Source organism: Propithecus coquereli, unplaced genomic scaffold (genome assembly GCF_000956105.1).
Source record: "Propithecus coquereli isolate 6110/MARCELLA unplaced genomic scaffold, Pcoq_1.0 Scaffold8, whole genome shotgun sequence".
Classification (NCBI taxonomy): domain Eukaryota; kingdom Metazoa; phylum Chordata; class Mammalia; order Primates; family Indriidae; genus Propithecus; species Propithecus coquereli.
This window is the reverse complement of record NW_012154173.1, coordinates 3,756,071-3,774,655: the sequence shown is the minus strand read 5'-3', so window position 1 is coordinate 3,774,655 and position 18,585 is coordinate 3,756,071. Positions and strand designations below refer to the sequence as shown.

General features: G+C 37.5%; 1 protein-coding gene and 1 long non-coding RNA gene across 5 annotated transcripts in view; one reads left to right on the top strand and one right to left on the bottom strand.

Moving 5' to 3' along the window:
* Positions 1 to 13,697, bottom strand: part of IL7 (interleukin 7) — a 57,978-nt gene extending 44,281 nt beyond the window's left edge. For all 3 annotated transcript variants that reach the window (XM_012663093.1, XM_012663092.1, XM_012663094.1), the window contains exons 1-2: positions 13,688 to 13,697; positions 8,112 to 8,248 (exon numbers count right to left, since the gene is read on the bottom strand). In XM_012663093.1, the coding sequence (XP_012518547.1) occupies positions 8,112 to 8,248; positions 13,688 to 13,697 (147 nt within the window). The remainder of the gene's footprint in view (positions 1 to 8,111; positions 8,249 to 13,687) is intronic.
* Positions 13,212 to 18,585, top strand: part of LOC105825333 — a 46,619-nt gene continuing 41,245 nt past the window's right edge. Inside the window, exons 1-2 of one of the 2 annotated variants that reach the window (XR_001138256.1) lie at positions 13,212 to 13,277; positions 13,989 to 14,470. This is a non-coding gene — a long non-coding RNA (uncharacterized LOC105825333). Of the gene's footprint in view, positions 13,278 to 13,988; positions 14,604 to 18,585 lie in introns of those variants that run through there. The other variant, XR_001138255.1, reaches the window with a different exon arrangement.

The window sequence follows — 18,585 nt, the reverse complement described above, 5'->3', positions numbered from 1 at the left end:
CAGGCTTTTGGAATTAAAGACTGGGAAAATGCTAGTGTCATTACCTAAGATAGAGAATACAGGAGCAGGAATAGGCTAAAAGTGATGATGATTGGTTCGCTATTGTGTATGATGTGCCACCGTATATACGGGTAGAGATTTCTAGTTGACATTTGAATTAAACAGCTTTAAATTTCACAAGAGAGATGTAGACCTGAGGCTATTGGAGAGTTCTTAATATCAGTGCAAAACAGCAGCTAAATCTGTGAGGGTCCCTAGAATAGAGTCAGAGTTAATGATATTGAAAGTTATAAAAGTCTATTATAACCTATTAGTCATTACATCTTATAAGCTCATGACATGTAAAAACAGGATAGTCCTTCATGTGCCTGCAATTATACTGAATTATTCTTAGAAACTGGCCATTTCTAGCAGCCTTTATATTTTGAAACAGTCTCTGTTCTGGTGACAAAGAGTTACATAGTTCAGCCATATGAGTTATTTTAGATAAAATAATTTTTATGAATAAAATAATATTATATAACATCCAAAACTAGTTCATATTAGATATCAAAACACTTGATTCATAATAAATTTCCAAAGAAAGATGTGTTCAAGAAAAAATGACTTCCTAGCCTATTTGAAATGAGTTCTGGGTTCTCATTAGTTTATGGTTTTAATTACAATTCATATATAATCTATTGAGTATTTGAAAAACTACTATGTGTAAGATACCGTGCTGATATTTTGTGAGATACAAAGATGTGTCAAACATAAAATTTGTCCTTCATATGCTTAAAGACTAATATAGGGAAATAAGACACATACCTGTGTAAGTGTACAAGGAGTACAGAGTTAGGAATCGTAGGTAATTTTAAAATAAAATTTAAGAAAACAATTCCATTTATAATAGTATTAAAGAGACATAAAATACTTAGGAATAAATTTAACAAAAGAAGGGTAGTCTATAGTCTGAAAACTACAAAACATTGTTGAAAGAAATTTAAAAAGATCTAAATAAATGAAAAAACATCCCATGTTCATGGATCAGAAGCATTTTTAAGCATTATTAAGAAGATTATAATCCTAATTAATTTACAGGTGCAACATAATCCTTATCAGAATCCCAGCTGACTTCTTTGTAGAAATTGATGAGCTAATTTTAAAATTCATTTAGAATTTAAAGGTACATGAATAACCAAAACAAACTCAAAAAGAAAGAACAAAATAGAAGGATTCACACTTCCTTATTTCAAAACTTATTCCAAAGCAACAATAATAAAGACAGTTTGGTACTGGCATAGATATATAGATCAACAGAATAGCATTGGAGAGTCCAGAGATAGACCCATACATCTCTGGTCAACTGATGTTTGATGTGGGTGCCAGGACTATTTAAAGGGGAAAGACTAGTCTTTTCTTCTTCAAATATGGCTTATTTGTGGTGTTATAGAACAACTATTTCTGAATAAATTTCACATCATCCCTTGACCACTCCTACCTTCGTGCACACATTTTACCCTATGCAATTCTATTATATGGATGTGTCTACATAAAAATAAAATATATATGTCAGAGGTAAGAGAAAAAAGTAAATGATAACTGAAATATGTTTTCAATAAGACAAGTATAAAATTATACTTAATATATAGTGTGTTCTTATCAAATGATAGGAATATTAATAAAATCCAATGGGAGAATCAGAAAGGATCTTTGGAGCTATAAGAGAGATGATATCCTGAAGCTGCTCACCAATTCTGTACAGTCTGTTGTTGCTTCTGTCCATGCCACTCACTGGACCATGCTTATTTGTGTGTGGAGTCACATGGTTTAATTATTGCACAAAGACAGAACACCATAGAGCTTTACATTGTATTTAAATTCTAAAGCTATTTAACACCAAAATCCCTAAAAAAAAAAACAAAAATAGGCGATCCATTGAATAAGTAACTGTAATTGAATCAATATAAAATATCTTTAAAAACGTAGTTTAAGGACCAAACTTCTGATTTTGAAACTAAATACAAGGCTACAGTAATGAAGACTGTGATCCTGGCATAAGAATTTCAGATTAAAGGATTTGGTTTCAATTGATTTCCAACAAGGGTGCTAAGACAATTCAATGGGAAAATAGACTTTTCAATAAAAGGTGTGCAGAATGACTGGGTAGCCACATGAAAAAGAATGAAATTGGACACCTACATCACATCATATACCAAAATTAACTCAGTATGTAAGACTGAAACCATAAAACTCTTAGAAAAAAATGTAGGTGTAAATCTTTGTGACCTTGAATTGAGTAATGGTTTCCTTGATATGACATCAAAAGAATGAGCAACAAAAGAAAGAATAAATGAATTGAACTTTATCAAAATTAAAAATGTTTGCGCTTCAAAAGACACTATACAGAAAGTAAAAAAAAAAAAAGAAGGCAAGGGGACAGAGCAAGATGGCCAAATAGAAATGTCTGAGGATTGTCCCTACACATGAACACTAAATTCAACAACTATCCACGCAAGGAGGCACCTTCAAAAGAACCAAAAATAAGGTAAGAGATCACTATAGCTTGTTTTACCATTATATCAAGGAAAGAGGAATTAAAAAGGGCAGAAAAGACAGTCGTACATTGCCTACACTACCCCTCCCCCACCCTCCAGCAGTGCTGTGCCTGCCAGAGTGGAGAGAGACTGTGTGTGTGTTGTGGGGGAGGTGGTATGTGGTGGTGGAGAGTGAAGTGATTATGGGACATTGCATTGGAACCCAGGGCCGCCCTATCACAGGGGAACGCAGCAGCACTGGGCAATTCACTTCTCGAATAAATGTTCGGTGAATGAATAGACTATCACACCAGGATTGCTACTGGGAGGCAGAAGCTTGTGGGTAGTAGAGAGCATAAGCAAAGATTTGGTTCTGCCTTTGCAGACTAAGTAGCCCTGGGCCTCAGATTCTTCCATTGTAAAATAGAGTTCATAAGATGCCTTTCTCATAGGAGTGTTTGCACTTAGAAAATAAGAAGCACTAATACTAAATACGAATATTTAGAGAATATTAGTATTACTATGGTCTCCCTGAGACTTAAACACTGTAATGTCTGTAAAGCATCTAGTACACACTGAGTGAGTGACTAAATTTTCTCTACCAATCATGTTCATATGAATCATTCATTGTGACTTTTTTCTCCTCCCCTCAAATTTATCACCTCCTATTTACAGAAAACATTTGTAAGATTATCATGGCACTACTCAATTGGATTGATTAGCTGTGTACTCTTCCATGTCTTGTGAATTAACCTCCTTAAAAAGAGTAGACATGTTTTGTTTTTTCAAAACAGTATCATTGTTGCGGCTGTTGTTCCTGTTCTTGTTGTGTATGTTAATGAGATAAGTTCCTTTATATTTTAAAAAAAAGTGCCATGAATTTATTGGATAAAACTCTACTTCTTTTGAATTTCCAATAGCATCTTTTTCTGGCAGAGCTTTACACACATATATTTATTTATAAAAGTTGTTGACCTAATATTAGTTGGTTCTTTACCCAGATAATAATATTAAATGGGAAACATCTTGACTCAAAAGATTAGTTCAGTTGCATCATTTAATGCATACCATGTCAAAAATAGCAAGGAATGTAAATGGGGCAATTATCATTTATTGTGCACATTTTTCTTGTCAATTAGCAAAATCAGGGACCTCTGTGGTACAGTGTTCAATATCACCTTGAAGTTCCCATATTCCTCTAAGAGGTACAATACTGAATTCCCCAAGGCATCATGCCACTTCAGCATAAGTGTGTGTAGGAGATAGTGGAATGAAAGGAGAAGACAGATTAGAAAATTTCTCCCATTTTTTTCAGCATTTGAGAGAATTTTCCTTTGTCATTTGGGGCTTCATGATGATTGAAAAGGGCCAGTTATTTATTACACCAATATATCACATTGTATTGACATAACTCTTAAACCTTAAAATAAAAAACTCTGGTAGGTGACATGATTGTCTATGTAGAAAATACCAAAGAACCAACAACACAACAAACTCCTTGAACTAATAAGTGATTATACTAAGGTTGCAAGATAAAAGTTAACATACAAAAATCAATTGATTTCCTATAAGCCAGCAATTAACAACTGGAATTGAAAATTGAAACACATCGCTTATAATAACATTAAAAATATAAAATATTTAGTTATAAGTCTAACAATACATGCACAGGAGTCATTTAAGGAAAAGTACAAAATTCTGATGAAAGAAATCAAAGAAAGATCTAAATAATGAAGAGATAGTTCATGATAATGGGTAGGAAAATCCAATATTGTTAAGATGTCAGCTAAGATGTGAGTTCAGACATCTCACTAAAGTTGACATACAGATGGCAATAAGTATCTTAAAAGATGATCAACATAATATGTCATTAGATAATTAAAAATTAAAACAATAATTAGATACTACAACACACCTATTAGAATGGCCAAAATTTAAAACACTGACAACATCAAATGCTGACAAGATGGAAGGCTTTAACATCTCATTCATCGCTGGTTAGAATGTAGAATGATAAAGCAACTTTGCAAGACAGTTTGGCAGTTTTACATAAAGCTAAACATAGACTTACCATATGATCCAGAAATTGTGTTCCTAATTATTTACCCAAGTTGAAAAGTTATGTCCAGACAAAACCCTACACATGCATGTTTATAGAAGCTTTATATATAATTGCCAAAAATTGGAAGCAACCAAGACACATCCATCAATCAGTGAATAGATAAGCTGTAATATATCCATTCAATGGAATACTATTTAGCAATAAGAAAAAATAAGGTATCAAGCCACAAAAAGTCATAGAAGAACCTTTGATGCACGTTGATAAGTGAAATAATTCAGTCTAAAAAGGCTACATACTGGATGATTTCAACTATATGACATTCTAGAAAAGTGAAAAATACAGAAATACAAACAGATAAGTGGTTGCCAGGAATTCAGGGCAAGAAAAGGAAGGATGAATCAGTGGAACATAGGGGATTTTTAAGGCAGTGAAACTATTCTGTATGATACAGTAATCATGGATACATGATTTTTTTAGAATTTCTTTTCTTCTGCTGGCTTTAGCTTTGGTTTGCTCTTCCTTTTCTAATTCCTTGAGAGGTGTCGTTAGATTGGTAATTTGTGATCTTTCTGTCTTTTTGATATAGGCATGTAAGGCTATGAATTTTCACCTTACTTGTGCTGAATCCCATCGATTTTGGTAGCCTGTGTCTCCTTTGTTGTTCAGTTTGAGGAATCTTTTGATCTCTGTCTTAATTTCATTATTGACCCAATAATCGTTCAGCAGCAGGTCATATAATTTCTAAGACTTTGTGTAGAACTGAGTGTTTCTCTTGGAGTTGATTTCTAGTTTTATTTCACTGTAGTCTGAGAAGATACATAGTATGATTTCTACTTTTTTGAATTTGTTGAGACAGGAGAAGGTTCTATGTGCTGATGAGAAGAATGTATATTCAGTAGTTTTTGGGTAAAATGTTCTATAAATGTCTGTTAGGCCCATTTGTTCTAGAATTCCATTGAAGTACAGTGTTTTTTATTTATTTTCTGCTTGGATAATCTGTCCAGTTCTGTCAGTGGGGCGTTAAAGTCCCCAGCAATTACAATGCTGCTGTTTATCTCCTTGTTTAGAACTAGTAGGGTTTGCTTTATGAATCTGGGACCTCCTGTGTTTGCTGTATAAATATTTAGGATTGTTATGTCTTCTTTTTTAATTATTCCCTTTACCATTATATAATGACCATCTTTGTCTGTCTTTATTATTGCTGACTTAAAGTCAATTTTATATGATATGAGAATGGCTACACCTACTTTCTTCTGGTTTCCACTCGCATGGAATATTTTTTCCCATCCCTTCACTTTGAATCTGTGAGTCTGTGGGTTAGGTGTGTTTTCTGGAGACAGCAGATATTTGGGTTGTATTTTTTCATCCATTCAACCATCCTGTGGCTCTTGAGTGGGGCATTTAGACTGTTCACGTTGATTGATAGAATTGATATGTGAGATGTTATTCTGTTCATCCCATTGGGTAGAACCTCATTGCTTTGTTTTACCTGTTGTGCTATTGTTTTATATGGGCTCTGAGCTTTAGCTTTTGAGTGGTGCTGTTCCATGTAAAATGCAGTTCTGAGTATTTCCTGCAGGGCAGGTCTAGTCTTGACAAATTCCCTCAGTGTTTGCTTGTCTAGAAAGTCTTTATTTCTTCTTCATATATGAAACTTAGTTTTGCAGGATACAAAATTCTAGGCTGGCAGTTGTTCTGTTTAAGAAGACTGAAGATGAGGCTCTAATCCCTTCTGGCTTGTAAGGTCTCTATTAAGAAGTCTGCAGTTAGCCTGAGGGGTTTTCCTTTGTAAGTTACTTGATGTTTTTACCTCACAGCTCACAGGAGTTCCTCCTTCATGTTGACTTTGGCCAGTCTGATGGCTATGTGTCTTGGTGATCACCTCTTTGCAGTAGATCTCCTAGGTGTTCATTGAGCTTCTTATAGCTTGATGTGTAAATCTCTAGCAAGACCAGGGAAGTCTTCCTCAATTATTTCCTCAAATAGGTTTTCCAGCCCTTGTGTGTTTTCTTCTTCACCTTCAGGGATGCCTATGATTCTTATATTTGGCTGTTTTACATAATCCCATATGTCCTGTAGGCCTTGCTCATTCCTCATAATTCTCAGTTCTTTATTTTTGACTGATCTAGTTAATTCAAAAGCATTGTTTTCAAGCTCTTAGAGTCTTTCTTCTGCCTAGTCTAGTCTATTCTTAAAACTTTCCACTGTGCTTTGTATTTCCTTAAATGAATTTTTCATTTCCAGAAGTTCCATTTGTTTTTAACATATTGCTCTCTTTAGTAAATTTTTCATTCATTTCCTGAATTGTTTTTCTGATTTCTTTGAGTTGGTTTTCCATTTTCTCTTGGATTTCATTGAGCTTCCTTACATTTCATATTTGGAATTCTTTATCTGTCATTTCAATATTTTCATCTTGGTTGGTATCCATTACTAGAGAGCTGGTATTCCCTTTTGGGTGTGTCCTTTTGCTCTGATTTTTCACACTTCCAGAGTTCTTTCACTAATTCCTTCTCATCTAGGGCAACTGTCATTTCTTATTTTGGGATTTTCTTTTGTTTAGATGGGGCTTTCTTTTTCTTTCCCCCCTCACTGGTAAGGGACTGCCTGTAGCATATGTTGGTTAAGAACCTTTGGCTTTGCTTGTGGGTGCTTTGATGGGTCTAGGTTCTGGATGGATGCCCTGGCTATAGATATCCTTAGTGTGGTGGATTTCTCAGTTGCAAGTTGTTTGTAGGCTGTAGGTCATTATGTTATACATTTATCAAAACCCATAAAACTCTACAACACGAAGAATGAACCTTAATGTCAACTAAGAACTTTAATAATGGTGTATCAGTATTGGTTCATCAACTGTACCAAGTGTAGCACATCACTACAAGATGATGATAATAGGGGAAACTGCAGAGGGCTAGGGAGTACATAGGAATTCTGCACTTTCTGCTCGAATTTTCTGTAAACCTAAAACTTCTCTAAAATGTTAAGTCTATTAATTAAAAAAACTTTGTCCATTGCAAATAAAAATCTTACTCGGAAAATTATATATTACACATAGGTATAAAATATGCACACATATACATATATATGCATGTACACACATTCAAGTAAAGTATCAATAACTACACATCTCTTTTTACCGTAATTCTTAAATGTTATGCTCTGTTATTTTCCCTCTCCTAATATAATGTTTCTACGTGGACTAACAAGATAAACAGGAGGTAAGGAAATGCAGGCATCGATGCTGAATAATGCTTATAATAAATTTGGTAGTGAAGGGAAATAGGACCGAAATGGATAGTTACGGGAGTCTTAGGGTCTAGGAAAGAATTATTTTTAAAGGACATAATGATACCAACTATGAATATATATAATTGGTGGCTCAGTAAATTTTATTCTGTAGTTTTATTCTGTAATTTTATTCACTTTCTTGTCAAGAAATATAGATAGATATTTGATTATAAAACTGAATACCAAAAGTATATTTAACATTTTCCCAGTGCATGAAAATGTTTGGAAAAATAAAAACAAGCACATACCAATAACTCATCGATGCTGATCATTAGGACGTTCTCATATTCTTTGCCATCTTGACCTTCAATATCACAATCAGATGATGCTACCGGCAACAGAACAAGGATCAATGGAGGAATTCCAAAGATATACCTAAAAGAAACTAAATTTAACAGTAAATAAGAAAGAGTTAAATGTGATGTCATATTACATTTGATTGCAGTGTTTCAATGGACTTGATCACTTATTTCTAATAATTTTTAGAATGCAGCTCAGTTTTGGAGTAGTGCAGGAAGAGCCCAAAAAGTTGAAATTATGTAACAAAGAAAGTGGGATGGCATTTTGGCATGTAGATTTCTTTCACTTTTTTTATTTTGAAATTACTCTTCGGGAAAGTGCAAAAGGGATTTGATGAAATCAGAGACTCCTTGCTTCTGAAAAACACTCCAGAGTGTAATGACAATTTGTTCAATTGGGTTTATGCTGAACATCACTGTAAAAATAGATCTACAGGTCTAGAGGTGTACTACAGTTTAAAGAGTTACACGTTGTTTGAAATTTTGTGGTGTATGTGCAGTGTTCCCCCAACCTTTTTGGAACCAGGGACTGGTTTCACGGAAGACAATTTTTCCATGCACGGCGTCGGGGGTGGAGGCAGAGCTCAGGTGGTGATGTGAGCAAGTGGGGTCGGGGAGGTGCAGTGGAGCTCTGCATCCCAGCCCCTAGCGGGTACGGGTCCTCGGCCCAGAGGTTGGGGACCGCAGGTGTATGGTTCATGATTGCATATTTTTGTAAAATGTGACAGTAGTCCGTGTGTCCAGTTACTTCCTGGAGGCAGCACTGTGGGAGGTTAATCTTCTTGGTGCTGCACTGTGATTATGTTCTTTCTTTTTAAACCTTAAAGGGTTTACAGTTCCCAAAACTCTTATAAATTCAACCTTTGCATTTTGGGACTTCTCTTCCTATTCTTTCACTATCTTCTGTTTCTAAATGCTCATGGACCTATACTCTTTTCAAACACAGTTCTGTCCAGCTTCTTGCCATGTTAGAGAAGCTCAATAAATAAACTCACATCCTGGTAACCAATGATTTATATCTGTTTTTTGTAACCCTTCCCAATGAAGGACAATTGTCCAGTCAAAAGAAATGAAATTATAAATGGTATCATTTGGGGCAGTTATGATGGAAAGCCAGGGATTCCCAGAAACATTAAAATCTGGTTATATAGGGACCTATTTCTTCATAAGCCTGCCGTAGTGTCTTGTTTGCATCATTCTGTAAACTCCTGAGTTACAGTGACAATTTATTTTCTCTGAATTTCCCAAATGAACTTTAACTGTACTTGTTGAGTGCAAGACGTTTCACTTGCATGTCTTCTCTGATTATGAGTACAAACAACACTCCTTCAAACCCAAGGAACTAATATTGTGACAACAGCCTAACTGTTTAGGATATCATAAAGTTCCCAACAACATTGTCATCTATTATATCATTATCTGTCATATAAAAAATCAGTAGCACTCCCCAATAAATTAACTGACCTATATTTTTACAATTAGAGAATGTTAGCTGGGTAGCAGTTATGGGAACAAAGATAAATCCTGCTTTTCCTTTGCATATGTGACTGACACTTGACATAGTAAGAGAAACAAAAATAATCTAGAAATGAGACAAAATTGGCAAAATCTATTCATAGCTCTGCCACTAAATGCCTATACGAATGATGAGCAAGAATTCACTTAGGAGACTAATAATGATGATGCTAGTTTCCTTTAACTGAGTACCTACCATGTACCAGGGACTGTTTATCTACATATACACACACATAAATATGTAATCTCTAAATATCAAAAGAGTCCTTCAAGTTAATCTCATTATAACACACAGAGAGTAGGTGCCAGGTCTGGATGCTAACCTGATTTTGTTGCCTCACCAGGATTTGATCAGAAATGTTCAGAATCTATTGAGAATATGTAACACATTGGTCTTCTGAATGAAAACCACTTCCATGTAATATTATTCAATTTTGCCTCTCTCTTCTACTGTGGTTCCTTTATCCTAAAGATTCTCAAACAATAATGAACTGCTAATTATTTACAGGTTCTAACCTTGTAATCAGATTTGTATAGATTGTACAGAAACAAACTTTTCATTCTCTCTGTCATCTTACAGGTATTCAAAAGGTATACTTTGAGAGGAGTAGGTGATGATAAAGGAAAAATTATGTGGCATTTAACTTGACATGAGCTTAAAGGAGAATATAATAAAATAATTAAATACTAAAGAGATATTTTTGCCATTATCCTAAATGTTATTTCAAAGGTCAACCTTTTATGTTTTAATAAGTGTGATTGTTTTATTTTTTATGAGCATCGCCTGTCCTCTTAACCCCAATTTTCAACACTAAGTGTTCCTAAAATTCACATCAACCTATTCATTCACTGGATGACATTTTGTCAATGCTTTCCAATGATGGATTGGTGGAAAATCCACAGTCTTTTTATTTGTATATTACAACTGGTTTCTCAATTCTAACACATAATTTCCCTTGCCTGTAAAGAGCATATTCTATTGTTGAGTTCCATTGTTGTTGAATAATTAGCCCAGATAGACTAGGGCAATGCAAAGCACAAAGGGTTTGCAATATGGAGACCTGAGATTTTTGTCTTGGTATGACAATGGGTTGTGTGACTGAGAGAATGACAGAGCATCTTTTAAGCTTCACTTACCTGATTTCTAAAATTAAACCTTTAGACTAAATGATCTCTTGATATTACTGTCAGCTCTTAGGCACCTTAATTCTAAGACTCTACCTGCCCATCCAAAAACTCCAGAAACTCTTCAGATTTGAAATTACCTCAGGGAAATGCTGCAAACACACCCAGGGCCTGGGACTCGCATCTCTTAGGTTCTTGGCTTTCTCATTAATGATGTGTACTTTGGTCTGTAATTGAAGTCCTTTCTCTCGCACCACACAGAGAGTAACATACTAAGATTGTCTGAGTTGAGAGTCCTTTTGACATTGTTGTCACACTCAACCCTGAACTTTTCTTTAGGTTACAGAAAAGATAAACCATAAGGAACAATGCAAGGCAAGTGTGGGCTTGTGGAATTGTCTTTAGATCTCCTGAAGGGATTGAAACTGGAGAATTTGTTTTCAGTAGGGAATTTGGTTAAACCAGAATGATGGCTGTCTAAAAATTCTTGTTGGTTTTTAATTTAAGCCAAATAATACATTCAATCCTCAACTGCTTAAGTTATGGGGTCAAAGTGAACGTAAATAAATTGTTTTACACAGTCCCTCAAATCCAGCCTTTTATCAGTCTTTAAGATCAATGTTTACTGAATGTTCATGACATAGACCTATTTTCACTGGGAATTTAATTCTATAACCATTTCACATAATCATTTCATAAGGTAAGTACCGTAAGCTATTTACATTTTATAGATGGAGATCTGGGGCACAAAGAAAATTTGTCCTATATATAATGTATCTAGTAAGAGCCACGATTCAAATCCGGGTTTGTCAGACTGAATAATCTAGAAACTCAGCTTTCAGCTGCTGGACTATACTGCTTCCTATAAAAATAACTGTTACGTGTAGTCAAGGGGAATGCACCAAAACACCATCTTCCTCTGCATGAACTGCAGTGAGATACTTCCTGACCAAGCTATGAAACTGCATCATGAGCTCTTATTTCAGAAAAAAAAAAAAAAAGACACTAAATATTTTCTCTCATTGTAGTAGGTTAGGTGTGAGGGGTGAAACCAGAAAAAAAAAAAAAATCTCACACACGAGTGTGATTATAACATTTAAGTTGGTCCTATGAAATAATCTTTTCCATTTTTAGGATATTTAAACACTGATGTGATACAGTTTGAAATTCTCCTTTTTACCTGTTCAGGCTTTCTAATTTTTCTCAGTTCCCTCTCCCTCTCTTTCTCTTTCTTTTTTTAATAACTATTCTATTTTCAGTCCTCAAATATGATGAAATTAACCAAACCAGATAGCATAGTTGAAGACCACATAGTAAGTCCTCAACTACCTCAACTCCCAAAAGAAATGGGAAAAAAAAGTGTAGAGTAACCTTATTCACCCTCTTGCTGGAGCTTAATCTTTTAGAGAAATCTCTTGAAACATAATGCAGAAACACACTCATTATAATCATTACTATTAGAATTTTAATATTTTGTCTGCTAATAACAACTTATGGTGAATGATTAATACAGACATGCTGTAGGAAATAAAGGCTCTTTGTTAAAAATGCACACTCTAGCTTCCAGTTCTTATTTCATCTTTCTACTTTGGATCAGAGGCAATGCAAGGCTTAGGACGAGAAGTGATCCAGGAAGAAGTAATTGCAAGAGAACCACGGGCTTTGCAAGAAAAACAGGGACGTGTTCAATGCTTAATTTTATATTAAGCCCCTACAAATAGTCTTCCAAAATTGTCTTGGGTATCTTCCCCCTCCCCCTACCTTTATTTTGTTACAGATCCAGTAGTCCTTGGTTATAGCAATTCTTGTTTTTTTAATATCTATGGTGGGGGAAAAGACCACTTTTGATCTAATGGAGTAGCCAGGAAAGCGCACAGGGAAGAGCAGTTAGTTCCCTATTCCCGCACCCTCCCCCACTGTCCTCTTTGGCTTGAGGAAGTACTGACTGTAAAACATTCCAATTCCCTAAGCGGATCCTCTCCCCTCACATCTCTTTTCCCCCTTTTTCTTTCCAGTAATTTTTTTGGAGGGGGGGGGGGTCTTTACATTGGCTACAAGGCTGCCAACGGAATCCAGCCCACCTCGATTCTGCCCTCGTACATTTTAAATCCGTATTCCGCGCAAATAAAATATATGAGATCTCAGCTAGGGTCTAGAATTTAAACTCATGACTATTTAATCCTGCCACCATCGAGGAGCGAGCATGCAGGGAAAAACAGAAGCTGGCCGTTCTCCGTGCCAGCCCCAGGGCTTGGGTTCCCAGCAAACAGCACAAGGTACAGCCCCAGTCGGAAACTCCCAACCTGACTCAGGGGGAAACACGGGGTTTTCCGAAGACCTGTCCCCTGAGGGTTTAAAAGCGCGTCCCGTGGGAGCTTCGCTTTCACTTCTCTAGGGAGTTCGGAGCTGCAAGAGCCCAGCTGCTCGCCAAACCCCGGCCGCCTGCGTGAGTGACTTGGCACAGCCAGAAACACGGTAAGGGCGGGTTGGGCGCCTGTTTAGCAGAAGGCAGCGCTGGCTAGGGGCAGACAGACAAGACAGACAGGCTAATAGACAGAGAACCACTGGCTACCTCTGAGACCGGGCTGTAGGCTGCCGCCGCTGAGCAACGCGGAGGCTGCCGCGCTCGGTCTCGGCACAGAAAGCAGGCGTCCGGGACTGCTTCTCACAGTCTGCCGGGCGCAGCAGCCAGAGGTGTGCTATGGGCCACAGGACTCAGGCTCAGCTGGCAGCTGCCCGTGGGAGAGCCAGTGCTCTCGGCAGGTCCAAAGTGCAAGGCCGGGCTATTCCCGGACGTGCCGTGCAGCGGGGGCCAGCAGCGCGTCCCGGAGTGCCCCGGCGCGCTGGGCGCGCGAAGTCGTGCGCCGCGCGAGAGGAGCGCTTACCATGGAACATGGTCCGCGGGAGGGGGGCGTAGTCATGATGACCGCAACTGTAGCAGGAGCAAGTTCTCACCGCCCATAGCCATTCCCAGGACCCTGGTCTTCCGCGGAGTTGCCGAGAGCGGTTGCCCAGTAGGGCGATTGCTGAAGCTGGTTCCTCTCACCCACGCCGCGCCTGCTGTTTCATCCATCCCAGGGGGGGCGGCACACACCACGGCCAGGCTCTGCGCTTTGCCTTTTCCATAACTTCCGTAGGATCCGCCGGCGGTGTACTTTCAGTTTCTACTTTGCGCTTGGTCTGCAGGTTGAGTCTTTGGGTTTATCACCGGCGCGCCTTCACCACCTCCTCTCCTGGCCACCTGCTTCCCATGCACCTGGACCTGGACCAGAGGAGGGCGCGAATTTCCAAAGCACCGCAGGAGAAACGAGCCTGCTTTCTGAATCAGAGCGATTCGGGGTAAAACGACTTGTCAGAGGACCTCTAAACTCCTTGGCAAACGCTGGGCGACTCTATTGCTAGTAAGTCCACAAAAGCCACGAATGTGCAAGACGCGAGCTGGACTACTGCAAGTGGACGCCACCGAGGAGGCGTCGCAGCTCCCGCCGCGGATGTGGTGGACGATGCCAAGTCATCTTGTAAAAAAAGGAAGTGAAGAATGATTAAGAGGGTCACGCCCTCTGCCCCTCCAACCTCTCTAATCAGTTTCTTTCAGCTCTGTCTTCTGTATGTGCACCTGCTCGGGTGGGACCTCAAGGAAAAATAATCCTGTGGGTCCACCTAATCTGGTAAGTGGTATCTTTGGAAAATCAAGCTCCAAGTTGAGTGGAGGACATGGAAACTGACAATAATAGTTAATAACTGTGACTTCCACTTGCATATTTATCTGCATTGGCTAATAAATCACACTGTCTGTCTTGACTGTGTGTCTCTGAGGTGTTAATTTTTTCCTAGGTCTGAATTATCTAGGTCTTTTCTGCATTATTTGGGTTTGATATTCTGCAGAAACCCTGAAGGTGGATAATGTAAACCAGTAACAACAACAGAGATAATAATAACGGCTATCTCGCATTTGCTCTCTGCCAGTATTGTGCTAAGCATTCTGCACATATCGTCTCATGCAAAGCTTTCGATGAGGTAGACCATTTTCTTATCTGCACTTTACAGATGGGAGAACTTAGACTTCCCTGAGTGACTTGTCAGAGTCCACTTAGCTAGCAGAGTTTGGATACAAACCTGCTGCATTTTGGCTCTAGAGTCCATGCTTGGAAATCCTGTTAGAAGTCCTTGTGAATAATGCAGTAATGTAGACATTGACGCCAGGAGGGAGACATCTGCATGTGGGTGTGCCTTTGCCAGGGTGTGGCAAACCTCAGGAAAGGTGTCTGGAATCTGTGATTTCTAAATTGCTACCTGAACAGGAATGAACTTGGGGCTTGTGAAGAACATTCTACTTTCTGTCACAGTGTGAACAAAAAACAGGAAAAGAGGAGGCAGGGAGAAAGAAACAGAATAACAATGAATTAGAGAGTGAGACAGTTACTCAAGCCTGAACTTTGGATCTCTGTGTCCTCTTTTAGTCTCACTTATCACATCCAATCCATAGGCAAGTCCTGCTTGCTCTACCTCCAAAATAAACCCTGCAGGGTGACTACAGAAGCTGTCTAAGGGATCTTGCAGCTTTCACTCTTGCCAATAACCCCCTCATTCTCCTCAGAGCAGTGGGATATCTGATTACAATTCCCGTCCTTTTTGGTCACTTCCCACTGGGTACCAGGCAAAGGCCCCGCTGCCCTCCCTGACGGCTGCCCCCTCATACCTACCTCACTGTGTTCCAGCAACAGTGCCCTTTTTCTTCCAGCCCAGCTTACTTCCACATAGAATGATCACCAGCACATGGCTGGCATTCAGTAAGTATTGCTCAGTGACAGTGTAAGAGAGAACGAGTGAATGAGAATGCATGAATGAATATGTGTGAAAGAGAAAGTGTGTGAAGGCAGAAGGGAAACAGAAGGAAAGAGGAAGAGAATGAGCGGAGCGAATGAAAACAGGAGACAGAACGGAGTGGGAAAAGCCAAGTATTTCCATTTGACTAAAACCTGGAGTGACAGGTGGAGAAGAGAGAGACATGGGACTGGAGTGGCTTTTAAAAATGAATTCTATAACTAAACACACCTAGCTTGGGGATTTATTTATTTAAAATCCCTGACAGCAGCAGCATTGAAGTACGTAACTGCTTGTAGTCTGCACATTTTTTTTTTTTTTTACTTTTCAGGAACAAAATAAAAGTGCATTCATTAATAACTTAAGAGGAAATCCATCTTCCTTTTTGTTAAAATCACCATAATGCCTGGCAGAATAAGGGCTTGTGCATACCTGAACTTTGGGAGACCATAAGGGGAAATTAGGGTTCTGGGAGAGAAGATGTAAATTTCTCACTGGACTCTTCCTGTAAATTGAAGCATTTCGAGTCTTTGTGGTTATGTGAAAATGGGCACATTCTAACTACATCAAGTTATTATTTTTCTAAAAGAGAATAAATATCATTTGTAAAAAATTCCAAAATGAAATCTTAAATTGGCTTTTGATAATCTGAATGCTATTTCTTATAAGACAGATGGACAAGGAAAATGTTTTATAAATTTTTAAAATGCTAATTTTTCATGAATAAAGAAATGCGGTGATTACTCTTATGTTTGCTCATAGACTCAATGATTTATGCAGAAAAGCAAACGAGACAAAATAGTATATCAATTCTATGAATTATAATCAAAATATTAAAAGGGAAGACAACATTCTCAGAATGATGAATGAATATATGATGTCAACTTAAATAGAAAATTTTCATATAACCAATGCTTAATGTTCTATAATCTTCAATCAAAATAGTCAATTATTGTTAGCCTAAAAATACTTTCTTGCTTAATTATCTGAAGTATTTTTCCTCAACTAAATATGACTACTCTTTATAGTCTGTGATCTGAATTTTATCTATTGCTCTTTCTATGGATAGTTTCTGAATTCTTATGGTTTAACGTTCCAGGCATAATATTCAACATATTTCACACACGCACTCATAGATAGACACACACACACACACACACACACACACACACACACACACACACACACACAGTCAGCTTTAGGACCCGTGCATCTGTGCAGTCGCTCAGGGGCCTGTACTTAGAAGGACCAATTCTTGGTTTGATGCTCTGCTGTCAATGCCTTGAAATTCTTAATTATTTTTGGGCAAAGGGGATGCTTATTTCTACTTTATACTGGGTCTCACAAATTCTGTAACTGGTCATGGACATTCGTACATGTTAAGTTAAACATTGTGGATAGCAATCCATGTCTTTAAGGTGGTTTCAGTCTGGTGGGAAAAATAGATGTTAAATGTCTAATTTCAAAGAGGAAGAATACTATGAGAAAAAGAAGCTTTTAAATTCAATCAAGTCCCGTTTATTGATTTTTGTAGTTGCTGTAATTGCCTTTGGGGTCTTAGTGATAAATTCTTTGCCTAGGCTGACATCTAGAAGAGTTTTTCCTATCTTCTCTTCTAGAATTTTTATGATTTCATGACTTACGTTTAAATCTTTTCTCCATCTTGAATTAATTTTTGTAAGTATGAGAGATAGGGGTCCTGCTTAATTCTTTTGCATATGGCTATTCAATTTTCCCAGCACCATTTATTGCAAAGGGATTCTTTTCCACAGTGTATATCATTGTTTGCTTTGTCGAAGATCACTTGGTTGTAGGTAGACGATTTCATATTTGGGCTCTCTGTTCTGTTCCATTGTTCTGTCTCTATTTTTGTACCAATACCCTATTTTGGTTATTATACCCTTGTAGTATAGTTTGAAGTCTGGTAATGTTATGCTTCCAGATTTGCTCTTTTTACTTAGGATTGCTTTCGCTATTCGGGCAATGTTTTGATTCCAAAAAAAGCATAGAATTATTTTTCTAGATCTGTAAAATATGATATTGGTATTTTGATGAGGATTGCATTGAATCTGTAAATCACTTTGGACATATGGACATTTTAACAATGTTGATTCTATTGATCCATGAGCATGATATGTTTATCCATTTGTTTGCGTCATCTGTGATTTCTTTTATAAGTGTTTTGTAGTTCTTCTTATAGAGATCTTTCACTTCCTTCATTTAGTATATTCCTAAGTATTTTTTTTTTTGTAAATTAGCTATTGTGAATGGTATTGAGTCTTTGATTTGACTTTCAGCTTGACTGTTATTGGCATATAGAAATGCTACTGATTTGTGTACATTGATTTTGTATCATGAGACTTTGCTGAAGTTATCAATTCCAGGAGTCTCTTGGTAGAGTCTTTGAGATTTTCTGGATACAGGATCATATCATCAGTGAAAAGCAATAATTTGACCTCCTCTTTCCCAATTTGGATATCCTTTATTTCTTTCTTTTGTCCGATTGCTCTGGCTAGGACTTCCAGTACTATGTTGAATAGAAGTGGTGACGGTGTGCACCTTTGTCTTATTCCAGTTCTTAGGGGGAATGCTTTCAACTTTTCACCATTCAGTATGATATTGGCTATGGGTTTGTCATATATGGCTTTTATAATTTTGAGATATGTTCCTTCTATGCCTAGTTTGTTGAGGGTTTTTATCATGAAAGGGTGCTGGATTTTGTTGAATGCTTTTTCTGCATCTGTTGTGAAGATCATATAGCTTCTGCACAGCAAAGAAAATAATCAATGGAGCACAAAGACAACCTACAGAATGAAAGAAAATATTTGCAAACTATGCATCTGATAAAAGGCTAATATCCAGAATCTACAAAGAACTCAAAAAAATCAGCAAGAAAACGCCATAGCACTCACTCTAGCCCGGGCAACAAAGAGAGACTCTGTCTCAGAAAAAAAAAAAA